Source organism: Oryctolagus cuniculus, chromosome 15 (assembly GCF_964237555.1).
Source record: "Oryctolagus cuniculus chromosome 15, mOryCun1.1, whole genome shotgun sequence".
Taxonomy (NCBI): Eukaryota; Metazoa; Chordata; class Mammalia; order Lagomorpha; family Leporidae; genus Oryctolagus; species Oryctolagus cuniculus.
Window position 1 is genome coordinate 14,904,434 of NC_091446.1, and position 24,678 is coordinate 14,929,111.

General features: G+C 36.0%; 1 protein-coding gene across 7 annotated transcripts in view; it reads right to left on the minus strand.

Moving 5' to 3' along the window:
• The window catches only part of ATRNL1 (attractin like 1), an 814,147-nt gene that overhangs the window by 496,717 nt on the left and 292,752 nt on the right, over positions 1-24,678 (minus strand). For 6 of the 7 annotated variants that reach the window (XR_011382205.1, XM_070057169.1, XM_070057170.1 and 3 more), the window contains exons 20-21: positions 22,352-22,445; positions 7,554-7,606 (exon numbers count right to left, since the gene is read on the minus strand). Coding sequence is in view for 5 of the 7 variants with exons in the window: in XM_070057169.1 (XP_069913270.1) it covers positions 7,554-7,606; positions 22,352-22,445 (147 nt within the window). In the remaining 2 variants the exon portion in view is untranslated. The remainder of the gene's footprint in view (positions 1-7,553; positions 7,607-22,351; positions 22,446-24,678) is intronic. The other variant, XR_011382206.1, reaches the window with a different exon arrangement.

The window sequence follows — 24,678 nt, forward strand, 5'->3', positions numbered from 1 at the left end:
AGCTCTCTGCTGTGGCCCAGGAGTGCAGTGGAGGATGGCCCAAGTGCTTGGGCCCTGCACCCCATGGGAGACCAGGAGAAGCACCTGGCTCCTGCCACCAGATCAGCGCGGTGCGCCGGCAGCAGCGCGCCAGCCGCGGCGGCCATTGGAGGGTGAACCAACGGCAAAGGAAGACCTTTCTCTCTGTCTCTCTCACTGTCCACTCTGCCTGTCAAAAAAAAAAAAAAAAGACATAAAGACATAGTAGAAAGGATTAACAACAGACTTGATAAGGCAGAAGAAACACTACTGATCCAGAAGACAAGATTTTCAAATATCTCATGCCAAAAAAAAAAAAAAGAGAGAAATAGAAAAAACGAGTTTGAGGTATCTATGGATACTATCAAACACCAAATTTATGAGTCTTAGGAGTTATTGAAGAAAATAGAAGAAAAGAAAGGCTTAAAAAATCTATCCAAAGAAGTACTAGCAGAAAATGTCCCCAGTTTGGAGAAAAATATAGACAACCAAATACTGGAAGTAAATAGAACACAAAATAGGCATGATCAGGAAAAATCCTCATCATGACATATTATAGTCAAAATAACCAGTGGAAAACATAAAGAGAAAATGCTAAAATATGCAAGAGAGAAATGTCAGGTCATTTTAAAAGGAACTGTCATCAGATTCTCAGATTGACAGCATATTTCTTAAGAGAAACCCTGCAGACCAGAACAGAATGGATAAACATATAAGTTCTAAAAGGAAAGAACTGACAACCCAGAATACCTAACCCAGCAAAGCTCTCATTCATAAATGAAAGTGAAATAAAGACCTTCAAAGACAAGCAAAAATAAAGTTAAGGATTTACTGCATACAGAAAGAGAAAGACAATCATCATAATGAGAGAATGTTAGGCAGAAAACCTTCTAGTAAAAGTACAAATGAGATTCAAAACAAACAATAAGAATATAGATGAAAAAATGGCAGGTCCAAGTCAGCACTCAACAATAATAACCTTGAAAGTATGAATGGATTAAATTCTGCAATAAAAAATACAGATTGACTGAATGGATTTTTTAAAAGACCCATCTAGATGCTGCTTACATTAAACACACTGACCAATAAACATACACACACACTGAAATTGAAAGGATGGGAAAAGACATTCCATGCTAATGGAAATCAAAGGCAGGCAGGTATAGCCATCCTAATATCAGACAAAATAAACTTTAAGACAAAACTGTTAAAAGAGAAAAAGAAGGCCATTATCTAATGATTAAGGTATCAATTAGCAAGATGTGACTATAGTAAATGTACATACACCCATTTCTAAGGCAAACTGTTTTATAAAACACATGCTGATGGATCTAAATGGAGACATAATCTCCGGGACAATAATAATGGGGGGCTGCAACACCCCACTTTCATCAATGGCCAGATCAACAGACAAATATAAACAAGGACACAACAGAGTTAATCTGCACCATAAACCAAATAGAACTCTCTCTCTCTCTACCCCCCCAATATATATATGACATTTCGTCCCACAGCTACAGAATACACATTCTTTTTATTATTGCATGGAACATTCTCTAGGATAAATAATATACTAGGCCACAAAACAATTCAACAAATTCCAGTAATTGAAATCATTATCATGTATCTTCTGAGCACAATGGAATAAATCTGGAAATCAACATCAAAAGAAACTTTAGAAAATACACAAACACCTGTAGACTGAACAACATGCTCCTGAATAAACAATAGGTCACAGAAGAAATCAAAAGGGAAATTTAAAAATTCCTTGAGGTGGTCAGGCTGTGGCATAGTGGGTGGAGCCACCGCCTGCAGTGCCAGCATCCCATATGGGTGCTGGTTCAAGTCCCAGCTGCTCCACTTTCAATCTGACTCTCTGCTATGGCCTGGGAAAGTACCCACATATGGCCCACATGCACCCATGTGGGAGACCCAGAAGAAGCTCCTGGCTCCTGGCTTCAGATCAGCAATGCTCCAGCCATTGTGGCTGTCTGGAGAGTGAACCAGCAAATCAAAGACCTCTCCCTCTCTCTCTCTGACTCTGCCTCTCTGTAACTCTGCCTTCAAACAATTAAATAAATATTTTTTAAAAATTCCTTGAAACAAATGAAAATGAAAACAAAATGTATGAAAATTTATGGGATACAGCAAAAGCACTGCTAAGAAGAAAGTTCTTAGAAATAAGTGCCTAAATAAAAAAAAATGGAAAGGTATCAAATAAATATTTAACACTGCATATCAAGGACCTAGAAAAATAACAAATTCAACTAAAAATTAGTAAAAGCAAAGAAATAATAAAAATTATGGAAGAAACAGACAAAATAGAAAACATAAAAAGCACTCAAAAGATCAGTGAAATGAAGAACTGGTTTACTGGAAAAAATAAACAAATTGATAAGTCATTGCCCATTTAATCATAAAAAGCAAGAAAACACAAATTACTAAATCAGAGATAAAAAGGGAGATACTACAATTGATGCCATACAAATACAAAGAATCATTAGGAATTATTACAAACAACTGCACACCAATAAATTGAAAAATCTAGAAGAAATGGATAGAAATTGACAAAATAATTTACCAAAATTATGGTATGGAAACAGAGAAAGCCTGAATAGATCAATAACCAAAGATGAGACTAACCAGTAACAAAGAGCCTCACAGCAAAGAAAAGTCCAGGACCAGAAGACTTTGCTGAATTCTACCAAATTTTTAAGGAAGATAACAGAAATCTTCTTACACTATTCAAAACAACTGAAAGAGGGGGAACTCTTCCAAATTCATCTGATGAGTGCTTAATTACCTTAATTCTAAAACCAGAGAATGCTTTAACAACAAGGAAGTACCAATAGACCAATATCTCTGGATGAACATAGATCCAAAAATCCCAACAAAATATTAGCAAATTGAATCCAACAGCACATCAGAAAGATAGTCCACTCTGATCAAGTAGGATTTATTAATCAACAACAGAGACATATCACATCAACAAAATAAAGAATAAAAACCATGTGATTATCTCAATAGGTGCAGAGAAAGCATTTGGTAAAATACAACATCTATTCCTGATTTAAAAAATAAAACCTTTGAAAACTGGGTACAGACGGGACATAGCTCAACATAATAAAGGCAATATATGACAAACCCACAGCCAGCATCATACTGAATGGGGAAAAAGTTGGAAACCTTTCCACTGAGATCTAGAACGAGATAAGAATGCCCACTCTCACTGTTATTATTCAACATGGTTCTGGAAGTTTTAGCTAGAGCCATTAGGCAAGAACATGAAATCAAGGGACATGAATTGGAAAGGAAGAAGTCAAATTATCCCTGTTTACAGATCACACGATCCTTTATACAGGAGAACTAAGACTCCACTAAGAGGTTATAAGAACTCCTAAGAGAATTCAACAAAGTTGCAGGGTATAAAATCAACACACTAAAATTAATAAGATTCTTACACACCAACTATACTGTGGTTGAGAAAGAACTTGTTCAATCAGTCCCATTCACAATAGCTACAAAAAATTAAATATCTTAGAATAAGTTTAACTAAGATGTGAAAGATCTCTACAATGGAAATTATAAAACATTACTATGAAGGAAATAGAAGAGACAAAAATGAAAAAAATCTTTCTTGTACATAGTGCTTCCAACACTGGAATCAACAGAATTTCCATACTACCCAAAGCAATTTATAGTGTCAATGTGATCCAACCAAAATTCCAAGGACTTTCTTCATAGAACTAAAAAAAAAAAACAATCCTATACTTCATATGGAAACAGAGAACACCCTAAATAGCCAAAGTAATCTTAAACAATAAAAAAAAACTGAGGCATCACAAAACCAGATTTTTAGACATACTACAAGGTTATTATAATCAAAATAGCCAGATATTGGTATAATAGAATAGACATGTAAACCAATGGAATGGAACAGAAATCCCCAGGAATGCATTCACTTATGCACGGCCAACTAATCTCTCAAATGAACAAAAATGATTCCCTGGAGAAAGGACAGCCTATTCAACAAATGGTGTTTCAAAACTGGAACTCCGCATGCAGAAGTTTAAAGTAAGACTCTTACCATACACCCTATACAAACAACTCACAATGGATTAAGGATCTAAACTTAAGATTTGAAATAAAATTTCTACAGGAAAACACTGCATAACATTGGTCTAGGCAAAGACTTCTTGGATAAGATCCCAGAAGCACAAGCAATAAAAGCAAAAATAGACAAATGGGATTACATCAAGCTAAGAAACATGTGCACATCAAAGCAAGCAAAGGAGAAATTTTTTGCAAACTATGTACCCTATAAAGGATTAACATCTAAAATACATACATAGAGTTCAAGAAACTCAACAGCAACCAGTTAAGAAATGGGCAAAGGCCGGCGCCATGGCTCACTAGGCTAATCCTCCACCTAGCGGCGGCGGCACACCGGGTTCTAGTCCCGGTCGGGGCGCCGGATTCTGTCCCGGTTGCCCCTCTTCCAGGCCAGCCCTCTGCTGTGGCCAGGGAGTGCAGTGGAGGATGGCCCAGGTGCTTGGGCCCTGCACCCCATGGGAGACCAGGAAAAGCACCTAGCTCCTGGCTCCTGCCATCGGATCAGCGCGGTGCGCTGGCCGCAGTGCACCGGCCGCGGCGGCCATTGGAGGGTGAACCAACGGCAAAGGAAGACCTTTCTCTCTGTCTCTCTCTCTCGCTGTCCACTCTGCCTGTCAAAAAAATAAAAAAAATAAATAAATAAATAAAAATAAAAAAAAAGAAATGGGCAAAGAATATGAACATTTTTCAAAGGATGAAATACAAATGGACAATAGACACATGAAAAAATGCTCAAGATCAACAGACACCAGGGAAATGCAAATAAAATCCACAATGAAGTATTACCTCATTGTAATTAAAATGTCTATTATCCAAAAATTAAAAAAAAATAACAAATGCTAATGAGGTTGTAGAGGAAAAAGGTACTCTAATACATTTATGGTGGGAAGGCAAATTGGCACAACCATTATGGAAAACATTATAGAGAATCTTCAGAAAACTAAAACTAGATCTGCCATATAATACAGCTATCCCACTCTTGGAAATACATCCAAAGGCAATGATATCAGCATATGAAAGAGATACCTGCACTCTCATGTTTACAGCAGCTAAATTCACAATAGCAAACAAGTGGAATCAATTTAGATATCCATAAACTAATGACTGGATAAAGATAATGTGTTGTGTGTACATTATAGAATATTATTTAGCCATAAAAAGTATTAAATCTTGACATTTTCAAGAAAATAGATGTGACTTAAGATCACTGTACTAAGTGAAAAAAGCAAAACCCAGAAACACAAATATCACATGTTTTCTCTTATTTGTAGAAGTTAATATACATAGAGAGCATAAAAATTATCTGGAGAGCATATCATTGAGTATTTAGATATAAACACTTTCTCACTGAATTACATCATATAAATGACAATACACCCTCATATAAATGACAATATACTTTTTCTCCATTGTCATGAATCCCTCAATCTGTGTTTTTTGTATCTGTATTCAAGGGAAAAAAACTGATATATATGTATATGTATATACTGTCTACATCTGAAGTCAATGTGACAAAATGTTAAATAATTATAAAATAAAGATATACTATGTTTACGAGTCAAATGATTCACCATCTTTAAAATTTCAACTGACCCCAACCGCATTTCCTAATTCAGCACAATCCAAATCCAAATCCTAAAATGTTTTTGCAAAAATTTAAAAATAGATTCCTAAATCAATATATAAATGTAGATAAAATGGAATAGCCTTCAGTTTGAAAAGGAAAAACAAAGTTGGAGGATAAGTACTACTTGATTTCAAGACATAAATTCATGTTAATGTTAAAAATGCAATGTTGGCACCTGGCTCCTGGCTTCGGATCGGCGCAGCGCACCGGCCATAGTAGCCATTTGCAGGGTGAACCAACGGAAAGGAAGACCTTTCTCTCTGTCTCTCTCTCTCTCTCACTGTCTAACTCTGCCTGTCAAAAAAAAAAAAAAAAAAAAAAAGAGTAAAAAATAGATTAATGTAACAGAATAAAGAATCCAAAGTTAGATCTCACATAAACAGAAAATTTACATTCTACATAGGTGCACAAATAATTCAAGCCTACCCAAAGATAATCGAATTGTGTTTGTATTTGAACATTGGATATCTATATGTAGAAAGAAAAATTTCCATCTATTATTAATAATGTATATAAATAATAACTCAGAATGGACCATCTACTTACCCAGAAATTCTAGAATTATTAAACTTCTATGGAAAATTTGGGGAAAATCTTTATGATTCTTGTTTAGGCTAAGATTTTTCAAAAGAACAAAATCAGTAAGTTGAATCTCATCTAATTTAAAACTGACTTTTAAAAAAACATAGTGCTAATAGGATGAAAAGAAAAGCTATAAATAAAGAATATTTTCAAATCATCTATCAGGTAAAGGACTTCTATCTAAGGTATCCTGAAAACTCAATAATATAAAAACAAATAATCCAGTAAAATATGTGCAGTGGACCTAAACAGATATTTCATCTAATACTATTTAGATATGGTAAATATTCACATAGAAAGATAATTAACATCATTAGTCATTAGGGAAATGCAAAAAATGAGAATTAAAGACCATTACACACATATTAGCCTGGTTAAAATTTAAAAGACAACTGAACACAGGGTTGAAAAGTATAGAAAAAGTGAAGCTCCATACATCTTTGGTGGAAATGTAAAATGGTACACAATTTGGGAAACAGGTGAGCTGTTTCTTAAAAAGTTAAACAGAGGGCCCAGTACTGTGGCAAACTAGGCTGAGACTCTGCCTGCAATGCCGGCATCCCATATGGGCACCATTTCATATCCTGGCTGCTCCTCTTCTGATCCAGCTCTCTGCTGGCTAATTCCAGGATCCTGGAACTCCATCCTGGAGGAGGCTCCTGGCTCCTGGCTTCAGATTGGCCCAGCTCCAGCCACAGCCATCTGGGGAGTGAACCAATGGACGGAAGGCCTTTCTCTCTGTCTCTCCTTCTCTCTGTCTGTAACTCTGTCTCTCAAATAAATACAATCTTTTTTTAAAAAAACAGATATGCACCATATGTCACTACCCAATGGAAGTATCTGTTAATACAAAATCACCGTAACTTTTTTGTAATGTCCAAAATTATAGCCTAGAAAAAATATATCACAAGTTTATATTTGTTCAAAAATTAATCATAATGGAAAAGAATGCATTGTAACCAACTAAGTGCACTCAAGTTCTATATTTTGTTCCATGTTCAGGTTAAAAATAGAAAAAATGTTAAGAATAGAAAAAATGCACCAAATATAATTAATGTAGCAAAAATGACATTGTCTTTCTTAGCAATATATAGCTTGATTATAAATTTAAATAATTATAAGATATTAATGACAGTTTAGTTATTCAAGATGACTTTTATAATCTGAAACTAATAAACCAATTATTTAAATATTTAAAAATTCAAATACTTACAATAACATGTGCCTCTAAGTGGATTACCAACATAACGATTTTCAGAGTCACATCTGCAGAAACACAAAAACTCATTTACTCTTAAAAATGTAACTCAAAATTTGCTACTTCACAAAAAAAGTACACTCTACATTAAACAACTTAAAAACTGTATCATTGATTGAAATTTTAAAACTAAGTCGTTAAGGGGGAACAGCATGTGGTGCAGCAGGTTAAGCAACTGCCTCTGATGCTGGCATCCCATTTGAGTGCCGGTTCTAGTCCTGACTGCTCCACTTCTGATCCAGCTCTCTGTTAACACACCTGGGAAAGCAGCGGAAGACGGCTCAAGTTCCTTGGGCCTCTGTCACCCACATGAGAGACTTGGATGAAGTTCCAGGATCCTGGCATTAGCCTGCCCAAGCCCTTGCTATTGTGGCCATTTGGTAAGTGAACCAGTGGATGGAAGATCTATGTGTGTGTGTGTGTGTGTGTGTGTCTGACTGTCTCTGTGTCTCTGTCTCTCCTCTCTCAATAACTCTGGCTTTTGAGTGAATAAATCTTAAAAACAAACAAATAAACAAAAAACCAACCAAGGCTTCAAAAAGGAATGAATTGTAGAAACCCTGTATCTGAACATGAGTAAGAGAAGAAATAAATGGAAGGGCTGGCACTGTGGCCTAGTAGGTTATGCATCTACCTGCAGTGCAGGCATCCTATATGGGCACCAGTTCAGGCCCCAGCTTTCCAGTTCCTATCCAGCTCCCCGCTGATAACTTGGGAAAGCAGTAGAAGATGGCCCAAGTGCCTGGTCCAGTGCACCCACTTGGCTCCCAGCTTCAGACTGGCACAGCTCTGGCCAGTGTAGCCATCTGGGGAGTGAACAGGCACATAGAAGATCTCTCTCTCTCTCCCTCTCTCTGACTGTAACAATGCCTCTCAAGTAAATAAACTTCTTTTTTTAAAAAAAGAAGAAATAAGTGAAAAGGAAAAAACAAAGATACACAGATGAATATAAGGCACATCAAAGGCAGACAGGATCGATTTATGAGCTTTGATATATTTATCTTTCCTTAATAATATGAGAAGTTGAAAGTATAATAGAGATGTACAGATATTATTAAGTAGAAAAAAAATAGAGCCGGTGCCACGGCTCACTAGGCTAATCCTCCGGGTTCTAGTCCCGGTCGGGGCACCAGATTCTGTCCCAGTTGCCCCTCTTCCAGGCCAGCTCTCTGCTGTGGCCAGGGAGTGCAGTGGAGGATGGCCCAAGTGCTTGGGCCCTGCACCCCATGGGAGACCAGGAGAAGCACCTGGCTCCTGCCATCGGATCAGCGTGGTGCGCCGGTTGCAGCACGTCGGCCGCGGCGGCCATTGGAGGGTGAACCCACGGCAAAGGAAGACCTTTCTCTCTGTCTCTCTCTCTCACTGTCCACTCTGCCAGTCAAAAAAAAAAAAAAAAGTAGAAAAAAATAAAGAATTCACAATCCACATCATGTTCTTTTTGTTTGATTTGAAATTAATATATTTCCCCCCCAGTTACTATACCAATTAATCTGTTTTAAAGAGATCTCTTTAGTTGTAAAATGCAAAAAAGTTTTAGTTTTCTCTGTATCAACCATGCCAAATAAAATAGACTAATATAGACTAACTTTAGGAGATCAAACTTTTAATTCATGTGGGTAGATTATTTTAAAAATGGGATAAAATATGAGCATTCAAGCTAATGAGTTCAAAGGTAAGTATATACAAATGTTTATTGCAATGAGATAAAATCATGTTATTCCTTGGAAATACTCCAAAATAATATATATACTTCAAGATAATGGAATAAGGTGATTTAATATTTAAATTACATGTAAAAATTTACAGAGTTAAGAGAGATCTTCTGAAATCTCTTTAGTTGTAGTAGAGTTCATTAGTAAAGAAGAATACTTTAATATACATTATATCTTAACTAATATATATGTTAGCTAATGGTGAGTCAAATAGTGGAGAATAATGGGATAAATAATCAGACTAAATTTTCATTGTTAGTTTTTGTATTCAGGCAATAAAAAGAGTAAATTTTGTTCCAGACTAACTACTAAATTAAATTAGAAAAATGATAGTCCTTTATACAACCAAGTCTGCAAAAAAAAGAAAAGAAAGAGAAAAAAAGAAAAGCAATCTGATTGTTGGGTTTTGTGTGACTTCTCCAAACACTTATTTTAAAATTCATGACATACAGTTTTCTGCCCTCATAAAACATATTCATTACGGCCAGGTTAAGCACTTCAGAATCTACACTGTTATAATACTATTGTTCCTTCCTTTAGACACACCTCCTTAAATCCTGTTCCTTCATATCAAGTATATACACACATTGAAAGACTATTTACATTTGACATTCAAATAATTCTGCTGCAAAAAAATAAACTTAATTTGTCATGAGTGTCTCAACACTCCCATTAGCATAGAAAAATACTCAAGATAATATTCATGGTATTTTTTTGTATAAAATTCTCTGCATATCTTTCTTATTCAAATATATGATTTCAAAGTCCAAAAGCAAACAAAAACTACTGATTTTTACAAATGACAAGGAGTTTCGAGTATGTTTTAATTGATTACATTGACTTAAAGAGTTCCAAATTTTTTTTAAAAAGTTTCAAGATAAATTCCATTTATCTTATCAGAAATCATAAGGTTTCCTTTCATCCTAATAATTCTTAATTTATTAAAATTACATAATATATTAGGTAGAAAATTTTTGTATTTGTGATTATCTTCAACACTTGGTTCTACAAAACAATTGCTAAAATTTTACTTTCTCCAAACCACAAGTTTTCTCAGAGATATGAAATTACATGATCTTATTTAGTGAGTAACTTGCTATTTTTCATTAGTCAGGCTCAGCAATTTTAATAGAAAAACATGATCAGCCCCATATTGTTAAGAATTCCACTGAGAAGTTTTACAAAAGTGTTCAGTATAAGAATTATGTTCTCTATTAAATTGTTATAATTCAAAAAAATAAATTAGAACATATACTCTTTAAAGTACTTTCAAAATACACAATTATGAATTGAATGTAAATATCAATTATTGGTAGTTTTAATTTCGGGTATTATTTAAAGAATCACAAGCACCTGCAACCAGCTAATGAGATAGTTACGAAGTTAGATAGTTATGGAGAAAACATAACAATGAGATTTCAGTCTAAAACGGCCCGGAAAGCCCAAAATTAGATATAATGTTAATTTCCAAGGTAATCTTTAATTTTATGAAACAAATACTGCATTAAGTTTCTTACAAGAACTAAAAATGTTGATCTCAATTTCCACATGCAAAAGTAAATGTACAAGAACAGCTGAGAAAACACTGAAAAGAAAGATTTTTGGAGAGAGCTAAAAAAGAAAGACATTAAAATATGCTGAGTCTTCATAATTTAATAACAAAATACAAGCACATCAATACAAAGACCAAAGATATGCTAAAGAAATTCTAGGAATAGGCTTAGCTATCATGTAGTAAAAGTTTAGTATATAATAAAATTAATGCCTTAAATGATTATGTTAAGACAGTCTTTTAATGAATGGTATTATGACAACCAAATAGCCATATATAAAAATACAAAATCAGATCTAATATACTATAAATAAAACCTTAAGTGAATCAAAATTTAAATGCAAAAAATACTTTAAGTATATTAGAGGAAACGATAAGTTACTTGCACTATAACTTAAGTATAATTAAATGCTTCTTAACTATAAACAAAATCCTAAATGCAACTTCATGAAGATGAATCCAACGTTAAAAAAAAAAATAAACTTTCACATTAAAGACTCCTAATGGCAAAGTAAGACCATTAATAAAGTCAAAAGATATATAACAAATTGGGAGTAAATATTTGTAATAGATTACAGAAAAAGGACTAAAGTCCATGACTTATTGAGAACTCTTTAAAAATATGGGAAAGAAGACTAGTAATTCTACAAAAAAAACTGTCAAAGGCATGAACAAACAATTCAAAAAATATAAAAATGACTCTTAATCATTCAAAGAGACGTTCAGTTTCACTCATAATAAGGGAAATGTGTGTTAAAATTACACCACGATATCAATCCTTCCCTATCAGACTGGCAAACTTTAAAAAAACATTCTGGCCCATCTGGTAAGCTGCCACTCAGGATGCCTGTACCCCACATCAGACTACCTGGTTAGAACCCAGGCTCCTCAGCTCTTCCTGTCCAGCTTCCTGCTCATGTGTGTGGGTGGCAGCAGATGATATCTTAAGTGATTCAGTCCCTGCTCCCACTGTGAGAGACCCAGATGGAATTCCTGATTCCTGACTTTGGCCTGGCACAGCCCAGGCTGCATTCATTCATTCATTCATTCATTTTCTCTCTCTGCCCCCTCCCACTCTGACTTTCAAATAAATCTTTTGGAAATAATACCAATTTGCTCAGCTTATGAACCTATGGCTAATCCGGCCCTCCAATACTTTTGGTTGGTGGGAATAGAAAATGAGAAAATCACTATGGAGGGGAATTCTTTACAAAGTTTACAAGAGTTAATCCTCCAAAGTTGCAGATACACATACACACACACACACACACACACACACACATACCCAACACATACCCAACATAAATGGGCATTTCTGAGTCACAAGTCTATTTAAGACTTCTCATAAAATATTTGTGGTAATATTAACACAACAAACTGCACGGCCTGCATAGTGGTGTACTGGGTAAAGCCATTGCCTGAGACATTGGCATCCCGTATAGGTGCCAGTTAAAGTCCTGGCTGTTCCACTTCCAATCCAGCTCCCTGTTAGAGTGCCTGGGAATGGAGCAGAGGATGACCCAAGCCCTAGGGCCCTGCACCCACGTGAGAGACTCAAATAAAGCTCCTGGCTCTTGGTTTCCGAAAGGCCCAGTTCTGGCAATTGTGGCCATTTGGGGAGTGAACCAATGGATGAAAGAACGATGAAATAGGCATTCAAATAAACAAATAAATATTTTTAAAAAGCTGGAATTACTGGGGCTGGCACTGTGGCTCACTTGGCTAATCCTCCACCTGCGGCACTGGCATCCCAGGTTCTAGTCCCAGTTGCTCCTCTTCCAGTCCAGCTCTCTTCTGTAGCCCAGGCAGGCAGTGGAGGATGGCCCAGGTGCTTGGGCCCCTGTACCCACATGGGAGACCAGGAAGAAGCACCTGGCTCCTGGCTTTGGGTCGGCACAGCGCCGGCCATAGCGGCCATTTTGGGGGTGAACCAATGGAAGGAAGACCTTTCTCTGTCTGTCTCTCACTGTCTATCTCTATTTGTCAAAAAAAAAAAAAAAAAGCTGGAACTACTAAATAAGAGAAAAGGAGGATGAATGAATAAAGTGCTTTACCATCATAGAATGAAATACTCTACAACAAAGAAAATGATCAGATTACAGTTACCTTGATGCAGGAACCTGAATCTAAAAACATGATATTGAGAAAAAGACAACAGACACAAAAGAATGAAGTCTATTTTGCTCTTTTAATGGATCTTTTATGCACATAAAACAGACTAGAGGATTTAAGGTCATAAATATAATGAGTTCATCTATGTGGCTGCACATTACATATTGCAACTCAACTATCATTTATAAAACTGTGCCAATTTGGGGGAAAATATCGAAGAAAAACAGTCACAATCCTATGAAAAAGAGCTGTAAAAAATTCCTTCATTTTGCACCATAATCAGTATGAGACCAGATTTGTTTATATATTTCAACTAAAACAATGTATCAAACAGATTGAATACAAAATCATTATAAGAATCCAACTATCAGGGCCAGTGCTGTGGCGCAGCGGGTTAATGCCCTGGCCTGAAGCGCCAGCATCCCATATGGGTGCCGGTTGGAGACCCGGCTGCTCCACTTCCAATCCAGCTCTCTGCTGTGGCCTGGGAAACAGTAGAAGGTGGCCCAAGTCCTTAGGCCCCTGCATCCGCATGGGAGACCCTGAAGAAGCTCCTGGCTCCTGGCTTCGGACTGGCACAGCTCTGGCCATTGCGGCCAACTGGAGAGTGAACCATCGGATGGAAGCCCTCTCTCTTTCTCTCTCTATCTCTCTCTCTCTGACTCTCCTCTCTATGTGTAACTGACTTTCAAATAAAAATAAATATTTAAAAAAAGAATCCAACTATCTTCCATCAATCCAGATGTTAAAGAAAGCTGTAAAAATGCAATACAAAACTACCCTTCTTGCTATATTTTTTTATTTTGGAAAGTAGTTATTTTTCATTAAAATGTGTTATTTAGCAGGTACTTACTTATGAATATTACAAATAATCAAATATTTTAAATATCTCATTTAAATTTTCTAATATAGTACATATTAATTATTGTAACACGTACACAATGATTTTTAAGTGTACAAATGGACATCAGGATCAAAAAGTTTTAGAAATACTGACTTACAGGTTTCATTCAGCTGAGACAAATCCATAAACTGATTGGTCAGTTTGAGACCCCCTTCACTATGTGGATAGTAGAAATTCAAATTTTACACCAGTATGCGACTATGGCTTGGTCCTTCAATTCTCCTAAGAGAATTTTTTCCTACACAGAGACAAGTTCTCGAGTTGATTCCTCAGGATTATATTTCTACTCTTTCTTACATTAATGGAATAATCAATCAAGAGTTTTGAGTCTACACTTCCAGATTTGAACTTCACTGAGCTGCAAAACCATATTCCCTGTAAGCCACCACAGAATCACAGCAAAAGTTACTCACTCTGGCTTTTGCTCTGTTTATAATGTCATAAGACATTTCTTCATCTCAAGATCTGCTATATATTTAACTTTTGAAAGTCAACTCTGGCTTAAGTCTGGTTTTAATTATTTCTGGCAATTTTTGAAGTAGACAAGGTTTCATATTAGCTACATTTTTGATGCTGCCATTTAACTGACTTTCAATTTTTGAACACACACTCACACACATAGAATGAGAATGTTGTAACTTAGTGAAAAAATACAGATGTTAATGCAAACAAGATAGTGATAAATAATCATTTACCACACATTTATTTCCAAAATGTATAAATAATATACTCCAGACTCTATGACTTCAATGCATAATACTACTAAAATAATTATTTTAATACATCTGAAATTAAGAATAATTTAAATGATAATTAGTTACTGGGTCAAATATAAACCCAAGTTAAAAGTACTGATACTTTAGAGAATATTTTATATAAAAAACTGAATAATGATTAGTCTGAATTTGGCATAATTTAAATAGAAATATCGGAAGAATCAAGTCCATGTTGTTTAATTCTTCCCCTAGGGATAACACTATAACACATTTTTGCTATAGTAAATAAGTTTAATTTGAATTAAATAGTAAATACTTTATATTAACATCTGAGAATAATATATAGTTCACAAAGAATACACACAAGTTTTCAAAACATTTATACATTGTGGAAATTGTCTCAATTGTCGTTTGTCATATATCTTTAATAAGGAAATAATGAGTATAAAAAGGACTGACATTTTAGTCAAAGAAACCTAGGTGGAAGAACTATTCCAACACTAACTAGAATGTGGCTTTCACACTAAAATGAGGATAATAATACCACCTACTGCAGAATAAACATAATTAAAGTGCTTAGCCCAAATGCAGGTATATTTAGTATGTCTCAATATAAGTTAACTACAACTGTAAGTATGGTTGAACAAAGACAAAGAGAGAATATAATAATAAAGAGAAGAAATATCTACATCTGCCAAATGACAAAACAAAAAAGACAATTATTTTAGAAAGAGATTACAGAGACATATTCTCAGCTACTTATCACATTTCCTTAGACTCAAGAGAATTAAACTTTGCAACTTACCCAGTGCTTTGAGTCCCTCAGAAATTAATCACATTGGCATGCTAGTGAATAGCAGTAATTCATTTTATAATACACATGTATTTAAAATGAGTCTATATGATGATAAACATTATATACAATAGATACATTTTCCACATTAAGATGTTGAAACTTACTATAATTTATTTCTTCCCAGAAGGCTAACTTAGAATATACAGGAGCTATTTATTTTACCTTCTGATATTTCAAGATAACTTTGACTAATAAATGTAAAAAACTGACTAAAATAAAATTTTAAAGTGTATTCTCTTCCTTTGGCATATAAATGTGTTTCTTTTTGTAATTGTTTTCAACTTGTAATTAGGATATCTTGTACCTTTAGTGTTTTGTTCCTTATTTAGAACCTCTTTTTTTACTAAGCTCAACAATTCTATATGTATTAGGATATATGCTGACTATCTAGAGTTAAAACCAGTTAAATTTGCTAAACCAGGTATCAATGCAAAATCAAGCTGGATATCATGGACTATGCTAGCTTCCCAAAAAAACAGACTTCACTGGGGCTGGCATTGTTGCACACGGGTTGAACGACAACCTGTAATACCAGCATGCAATATAGGCACAAGTTCAAGTCCTGAATGCTCTGTTTCCAATCCAGCTCCCTGGTAACGTGCCTGGGAAAGCAACAGAAAATGGCTAAAGCCCTTGGGCCCCTGCACATAAGTGGGAGAGCTGGATGAAGCTCCTGGCTTCTGGCTTCAGCCTGGTCCACCCCTGGCCAATGGGGCCATTTGGGGAGTGAACCAGTGGATGGAGGATCCCTTTCTCTCTCTCTCCCTCTATCTCTCCCTCTCTCCCCCTTTCTCTCCCTCTCTCTCTCCTTCTCTCTCCTCTCCCTCCCCCCTCTCCTTTTCTCTTTCTCAGTTTCTTTGTCTGGCCAAGTAATTGAAACATTTTTAAAAAGCCATTTTAGTTCTCTAACAAAAGACGCCCTGTGCTTCTCTGGGACTCTGCAGAAAGAGTCCACAAGCAAGAAGACCTTCACTAGATGTAAGCCCTCGGCTTTAGACCTTCCAGCTTCCAGACTTTGACTCTTTACTGTAATTACCCAGTCTGTGGTATTCACTTATAGCAGCAGAAAATGGCCTACTACAATGGGCTGTTTGGTATTATATAATATATGCAAGTAAATACATTCAACTTCCTGAGCTTTCTGACTCCAATGCTCAAAACTTCCACCAAGACAGTTCCAGCATCTCCCCACCTCAAATACCATCACCATATCCACAATTTAATGACTCCAGGTACCTTCACTAAGATATAAAATCATAAAATCACAAAAAAGTGATTCCATATGATTTTATACCAATAAATTCATTTTCCTGTCATATTCATATCCCTTGATAGAATAACACCTTCACAATCTACTCTCACATGTTTACTCCTCATTCCTGCCTGTGCTTATTTGCCAGGCCCTGCAATACTCCCAGTGGGTAAGCTATTTCTTATGTAGAACAGACTTTGTTTTCTCACTCACACTATGCTGAGATCTGACACTTCTTCTCGATATGCAGACAGTAAGTAGAGATGGGATTCTCTGGAGGAATTAAACCATTTTTTAATGAAGCAAAAATCTCAGGTGAAATCTCTGCATAGTCCCTATGGAAAGGGAAGATTTTTCTATTCTATCTAAATACAGAGGACTTTTCTTTCAAGAAGGAGTATTCAGAGCAATCTGGGATTCAAGGTTTTAATAACATATTCGTAAGTATTCCCATTGCGGATTTGAAAGTTCTCACCCATTCCCCTCTGACGGTGACTCTGGCCTGGAAGAGCAGTTTTGTCTGAGGCTTCAGTTTCATTTACTGTCAGGCAACCTTATGACTAAAGTCTGCAATGATTTTCAACATACTTTGCCCTCTGGCTGCAGAAGATGAAGATCTTTAAATGCTCTCATGAAGGCTTTCTGATGTTCACAGCATGCCTTGAGTTGATGAAAGGCTCTTTCTTCAAGGCTTTATGGCAGTTAACAAAAGCCAGTCAAGTTCATAACCCTTATAATTACTATCTCTCATACTTTTCAAGAGGTAATGTTGCTGCATAAATACCAGTGTTTCTCCTTCAAGCTATACTTTATCTCAATCAACCACAGTTAAGATTCTCAACAGTTATTATACTATAACACATCAGGATAATCACTATCCTACATGCCATCAGCTTCATATTGCTTACTGCCATCTGATATGGAAACCGATTATGAAATTTCATGTTGATGATCTGTTGTCTAGAGTCACTTGCAGTAGCAACAGACTCAGCTGGATTACTTCAAAAGCAGATACTCAGATATGGAATGAATGCATATACTTTCCATGAGCAGTGAGCTCAGGATCCATTGGTGGCCAAGTGGGAGGTGCAGGACAAACTTCCACTCCTCATTGCTTGAGGATTACCCCCACTGGTATTAACTATCTTACTCTTTCTATTGCACATGTGCAGAAATGACTAGCTTTGAAATTAACAGGAACAAAGAGATTCATGCTTAATGCAGCACAGTGACACGCCAGAAAGTACCTGTTATAACTTAGTGAGATCACGTGAGCTGAAAAAGCAGTTGGCAAGATGCATCACAGGCATCCACCACATTTGATCACCACATCTTTTACCTATTTTCATTCTATGCCCCATTTAATTCCCATTATGGTACATTTACTTCTATCACAAATATTGTTAGAAGACTAAAGGAAGAAAAAATAAACAGTTCTGAGCTTCTTTAAACTATTGCATTAAAATGAAGTTAATGGAGTCAGAGACGTACTGTACAGAATGCAAATATGTGTTGATTTGACATTATAAAATTCAGAAATTTTACAAAAATATGCAATTTTCTTAGGAAGTACCACTTCAGGGACAGGTGTTTAGCCTAATAGTTAACATGCAAGTTAAGACAAATATTGGAGTGCCCAGTTAGGTTGCCAGCTCTGGCTTCTGACACCAGCTAATGCAGATCCCCAGAAGTCAGAAGTTATGTTTCAAGTAATTAGGTTTCTACCACCAACAGGAAAGATCTGAACTGAATTCTCAGTTTTTAGCTTCAGCCTGACCCAGCCCCAGTCATTGTGGGCATTGGGAAAGTGAACCAGTGGATGGAAGACACATTCATTCATATTCATTCATTCTCATTCTCATTCATTCTCTCTCTCTCTGTCTCTCTCTCTCTCTCTCTCTCACTTTCTTACACACTCACACATACAAACACACACACAATCTCCTCCTCTGTTTCTCAAATAAATTGATTTAATTTAAAAATACTTTACCCATTCTATATATGATAGTTTATATTTGCATTAAATTCACTTTTTAACTTACTGTTTGCATCTCAGACCAAGGCCTAACTGAGAACTGTCGTTACCCTGGCAAGATGAATAATTTGGCATCCTTTTAAGTGACGTTTTAATTGCTTTACTGATGCTCTGCTCGATGTGACTGTAGTTGGCTTCTGGCAGTATACCACACAAGGAATGTTTTCTTAAAATTTTCTCCAACTTTTTCCATGAGCAACTGTATGTTTTATGTACTAAAAAGGGTATAGACTCTAGCAATTCCTGTGGCATCCAAGGACTTCACACTATTGACACACATTTAACCTCTGCCAATTTGACAACTACCCAAACTCTTCTTATAGTTCCTAGATGGCCTCTGGAGTAGGTCATGTCTCATCTTTCCCTGAAGACGCTTTTGTCTCTCTTAAGATGTTTTGTCATTTGGTTACTCTGTAATCTGAGATTGCCAATGATTTTGTGAAAACATGAATTTACAGTTCAGTCAGCTTTTCTTTGTTTTATCACATAGGTGGGAGCAAGGATCTTTTCACCTCTCTATTTTCTTAAACAAAAACTGGAAATGCTGTAACCATGTTCATTTTTACTTCTTTGCTTTTACTGATGGTTTTTACCCTTCTGTTTACTATCTTCTTTGCCAGAAAAAATTTTAATTCTCCTTCAAGTTTAAATTCATATTTCCTCTGCATAAACTTTCCTTATCCTTCCAGGATGAATGAATCACTCTACTTTCAAATATACTGTACTCTGTCTATATTTGCTTCATTCCATTAAAATAAATAATGTTATTCAACACTTACATTGAGATACTGATACAATGATTCCCCAATAATGGCATAAACAAATCCATAGGTAATTTAAGAAATGAATCAGCATACAAGAAAGAAAGGAGTTTCAATTTGGGAAGGTTATAAATGATGTACATAGTTAAAACCAAATAGATGTTATCCTGAGAAGAGAGAGGGTTTCAGAGCATATCAAATCACTAATCTTAGAAATTAGTGCATTGTATTTTGGCTAGCGTCTCCATACTATCTGAAAGATACTCAAGGCAAAGGCCATGTGTTAGTCGTCTTCATTATTAGCATCTAATAGATAGTTAATAATTGCTTACTAACTCAAATGACTAGTTCTATTTCCTAATAAGAACATTTTTTCAACATAAGCACATATTAGCAAACAATTACTTTAGTAACCAGGGCCCTATTATTTATTACTCTACATTTAAAAGTTAAGTACCAAAACTAATGAGTGGCCGGCGCTGCAGCTCACTAGGCTAATCCTCCACCTGCGGCGCCAGCACCCCGAATTCTAGTCCCAGACAGGGTGCCAGATTCTGTCCCCATCATTCCTCTTCCAGTCCAGCTGTCTGCTGTGGCCTGGGAAGGCAGTGCAGGATGGTCCAAGTACTTGGGCCCTACACCCGCATGGGAGATCAGGAGGAAGCACCTGGCTCCTGGCTTCAGATCAGCGCAGTACGCCGGCTGTAACGGCCATTTGGGGGGTGAACCAACAGAAGGAAGACCTTTCTCTCTGTCTCTCTCTCTCACTGTCTAACTCTGCCTGTCAAAAAAACAAACAAACAAACAAAACTTATGACTGAAATTCTATATACAAATACTATCTAAAAACACTACAAATTAGTATTCCATTTTTCCCCTACTACAAAATAAATAAATATAAGGAAAAAAGGTAGTGTCATCATTCAGAATTATATACTTTTCTAGTTTCATATTATCTAATTATAAGCTTGAAAATTCAATTAATTAAAATATCACTCTCTCTTCTCTGGAAAAAATATGTTACTGAATTGATGTATTATATAAGAGGTAATTATTAGAGATGCTTATTTGGTTATATCATTTATGCAAACCTGTAATAAATTCTCAATGTTTATAATCATGATAGAATCACTTATTTTGTCTTTAAACTGCTACTATGATCCATAGAAAATACTTTCATTGCTGCTGTTATCCAACCAACACAGAATTTAACCAAAGGAAACATTGCTTATGACCAGACCCTGATACATAATTTAAGGATATAGGAAAAATAGCAAAATGTAAATAGAGGGTTCTTGTTTAAAAATATTTAATTATTTCAAAATAGCAGCAGCAGAGAATTAAACCAAATATAATGCTCTTCTAAGTATGAGATCCTGTAAAAATTCATGGGCTACATAATGGACCTAAATTACAACCAAGCTTTAGTGCTCCAAGTATCAGAGGCCTATTCCATTTGGAATGATAGGACTCTGATTTAATTCCACTGCCTACATAACAACATGGTCTTCCTTGATAGAAATTTTCCTCATATCTTCTGCTTTGATCTTATATTTATGGAAAAGGAACAAAAACTTGTTGTTGATCACTTTCTCTGAACTTGAAAAAAATGTGATATACTCATGAAGCTCATCAAAGATGTGATCACCTAATTGGAAATGTTTAGGATAATTCTATAGCAAACAAATTTGTTTTACCAAAAAATTACAAAAGTTAATTTTCCACAATTAAGTGGCTTCTTTAGATATAATTTTTAGAGTTATAGTTTTGAATATGTTTTATTAAATTTCTCACCTAATTCTATAATTATTATAGTTCAAATTTATCATTTGCATCAAATACATACCAAGCATAAACACATAACTGCACATATATGATTTAAAGCCAAAAAAGTAGATTTTACTGACATAAGGTAAATGAATAAAACAATTAAATAACCTGAAACAACTGTTTTTTAAAGTCAATTTTGGGGGAGAGATTAAGAGAATAACAAGTAAATGATAAAAAAAATTACTCATAAAAGTACTGAAGGTAGAACAACAACAATAGTGAGTTCTTATGCAAAGATTAAATAAAAAAGAGGAAGATGACAGGGCTGACTCTGTGGCATAGCGGGTAAATGAAACTACTACCTGCAGTGCCAGCATCCCTTATGGGTGCCCGTTCAGGTCCTGGCTGCTCTACTTCTGATCTAGCTCCTTGCTATGGCCTGGGAAAGCAGTGGGAGATGGCCCAAGCCCTTGAGCCCCTACACCTGCATGGGGGATCTGGAGGAGGCTCTTGGCTCCTTCAAACAGGCCCAGCTCCGGCCAGTATTCGAGGAGTGAACCACAGGATGGAAGACATCTCTCTCTGTCTCTCTGCCTGTCTCTCTGTCTCTCTGCCTCTGCCTCTTCCTCTCTGTAACTCTGACTTTCAAGTAAAATAAATAAATCTTTTTTTTAAAAAACGGGCAATATGAACATAAGGAATCATGCTGAAAGAGTTAAAAGAGTAGAATTATCAGCATAATTCATGAAAAATGAAAAACAGAGGCATTGATTTCATATGATATGGAGGAAAATTGTAAAGACAATAAATACATATAAGATATGATTTCCAAGAAAATTGAAAATGTCTCTATTTTTAGAAATACAAAATGCAATAAATTCTATGTGTTCTGTTTTAAACCCTCCACACAATTTTCATTTTGAAAGACTCTTTCAAGAGAACTGATAAGGTACAACTAAAAATACCTTACAGTTTCAAATGCCTAACAATTACAGCACTAAACTTGAAAAATAAAATTCATAAAAATTAGTTTCATAACATAAGTTCCAATCCACAAAATCCGAAAAAGTCGATTTTACTTACAATTGGCACTGATCACCTTTTATTCCTTTAGTTGTACAGAAACATTTTCCTGTGTGTAGATGACAAATATTTGCATGTCCACTGCATGTACAAGCTGTAAATGAAAACCAATATAATACTGAGTTTTCTACATTTAAACACACACATCATATTTCACTGAAGGTGTTGTTATCTCCTCTTTTGAATATCATGTTATTTCCTCTTGCTATACCAAAACCACAGTTACTACATATTATCGATTATTTTTAAGAAAGACTTATTTATTCATTTGAAAACAGAGAGACAAGAGACAGATCTTCCATCTATTGGCGCACTCCAGGAATGGCAGCAGTAGCCAGCAGTGGACAAGAGTGAAGCTCAAAGGCAGCAACTTTCGTCATCTCCCACATGTGTGGGAGGGGCTCAAGCACTTGGGTCATCTTACACAGCCTCCCCAGGCAGATTAGCAGGAAGCTAGATCAGAAGAAGAGCAGCCAAGACTTAGCCTGCTATACCTCAACACTAGGTCCTATAAATTAAAAATTTTTAAAGATTTATTTATTATTTATTTGAAAGGCAGAATTATGGAGAGAAGGGAGAAAGACAAAGAAACAAAGACATTTTTCATTCACTGTTTCACTTCCTAAATGAACACCATGGTCAGGGCTGGGCCAGGCCCAAGCCAGTAAACAGGAACTCTATCCATGCCTGCAACATAGATGGCAGGGGTCCAAATTCTTGGTCCATTTTCTGCTGCTTTCCCAGACCCATTAGCAGGAAGCTGAATTGGAAGCAGATCTGGTCCCTATAAATTACTTTTAGGGGAAAGTAAATTAATTTATTTGCAAATTTTGTGAAACTCTTTAAAGTGTTCAGGAGTATCCTGAAGCCTACTAGGGATACAAATATTTCTCTTAGTCTTCTTTCAGCCTCTTTTCATTTTTAGTTTGATACATCTACTTGATGAAATGAGTTTTATTAAAGCAAAAACTTGGGAGTCAAACAGCTTAGCTTCAAAATATACACACACAATCAGTAACTATATGAGTTTAGAAAATTTACTTAATCTCTGTAGGCTTAATTTCATCTGCAAGAGGAGAATAATAATACTTGGCTCTCAAATTGATATGGTAATTAAATTATATAATGGAATTGAAAATACTTAACACAGGCCGGCGCCGTGGCTCACTAGGCTAATCCTCCGCCTAGCGGCGCCGGCACACCGGGTTCTAGTCCCGGTTGGGGCGCCGGATTCTGTCCCGGTTGCCCCTCTTCCAGGCCAGCTCTCTGCTGTGGCCAGGGAGTGCAGTGGAGGATGGCCCAGGTGCTTGGGCCCTGCACCCCATGGGAGACCAGGAAAAGCACCTGGCTCCTGGCTCCTGCCATCGGATCAGCGCGGTGTGCCGGCCACAGCGTGCTGGCCGCGGCGGCCATTGGAGGGTGAACCAACGGCAAAGGAAGACCTTTCTCTCTGTCTCTCTCTCTCACTGTCCACTCTGCCTGTCAAAAAATAAAAAAAATATATAAAAAAAAAAAAAAAGAAAATACTTAACACATATCATACACTTAATACATCCAGCTATTACTTACACTATTACTCTTGATAACAACAAAAATGAAGCCACATATAATGTATTAAAAAGGATATGTTTTATTGCCCTAAAATCATCCTGATAAACTTCTAACATCATTCTCACTTTTATTGTTTCATATTAGCAAATGAAACATTCCATCATCTAACAATTACACATGATAAAATTGAACTCAAACTTAAGTTCTTATTATGCACTCCTTTTCTTAAAGTACAATTCCTTTTTTTTAACTTTTATTTAATGAATATAAATTTCCAAAGTACAGCTTATGGATTACAATGGCTTCCCCCCCATAACGTCCCTCCCACCCGCAACCCTCCCCTCTCCCACTCCCTCTCCCCTTCTATTCACATCAAGATTCATTTTCGATTCTCTTTATCTACAGAAGATCAGTTTAGCATACATTAAGTAAAGATTTCAACAGTTTGCTCCCACACAGAAACATAAAGTGAAAAATGATAGATGATTTTTTAAATGATGATGAAATCAGATCAGACCTATTGTCATGTTTAATCCCAGTGAGAGTCAAGTTGGGAATTGATAATTTCTTCTTCTTTTTTTTTTTTTTTTTTTTTTTTTACAGAAGATCACTTTAGTATACATTAAGTAAAGCTTTCAACAGTTTGCACCCCCATAGAAACACAAAGTGAAATATACTGTTTGAGTACTCGTTATAGCATTAAGTCTCAATGTACAGCACGCTAAGGACAGAGATCCTACATGAGGAGCGAGTGCACAGTGACTCCTGTTGTTGAC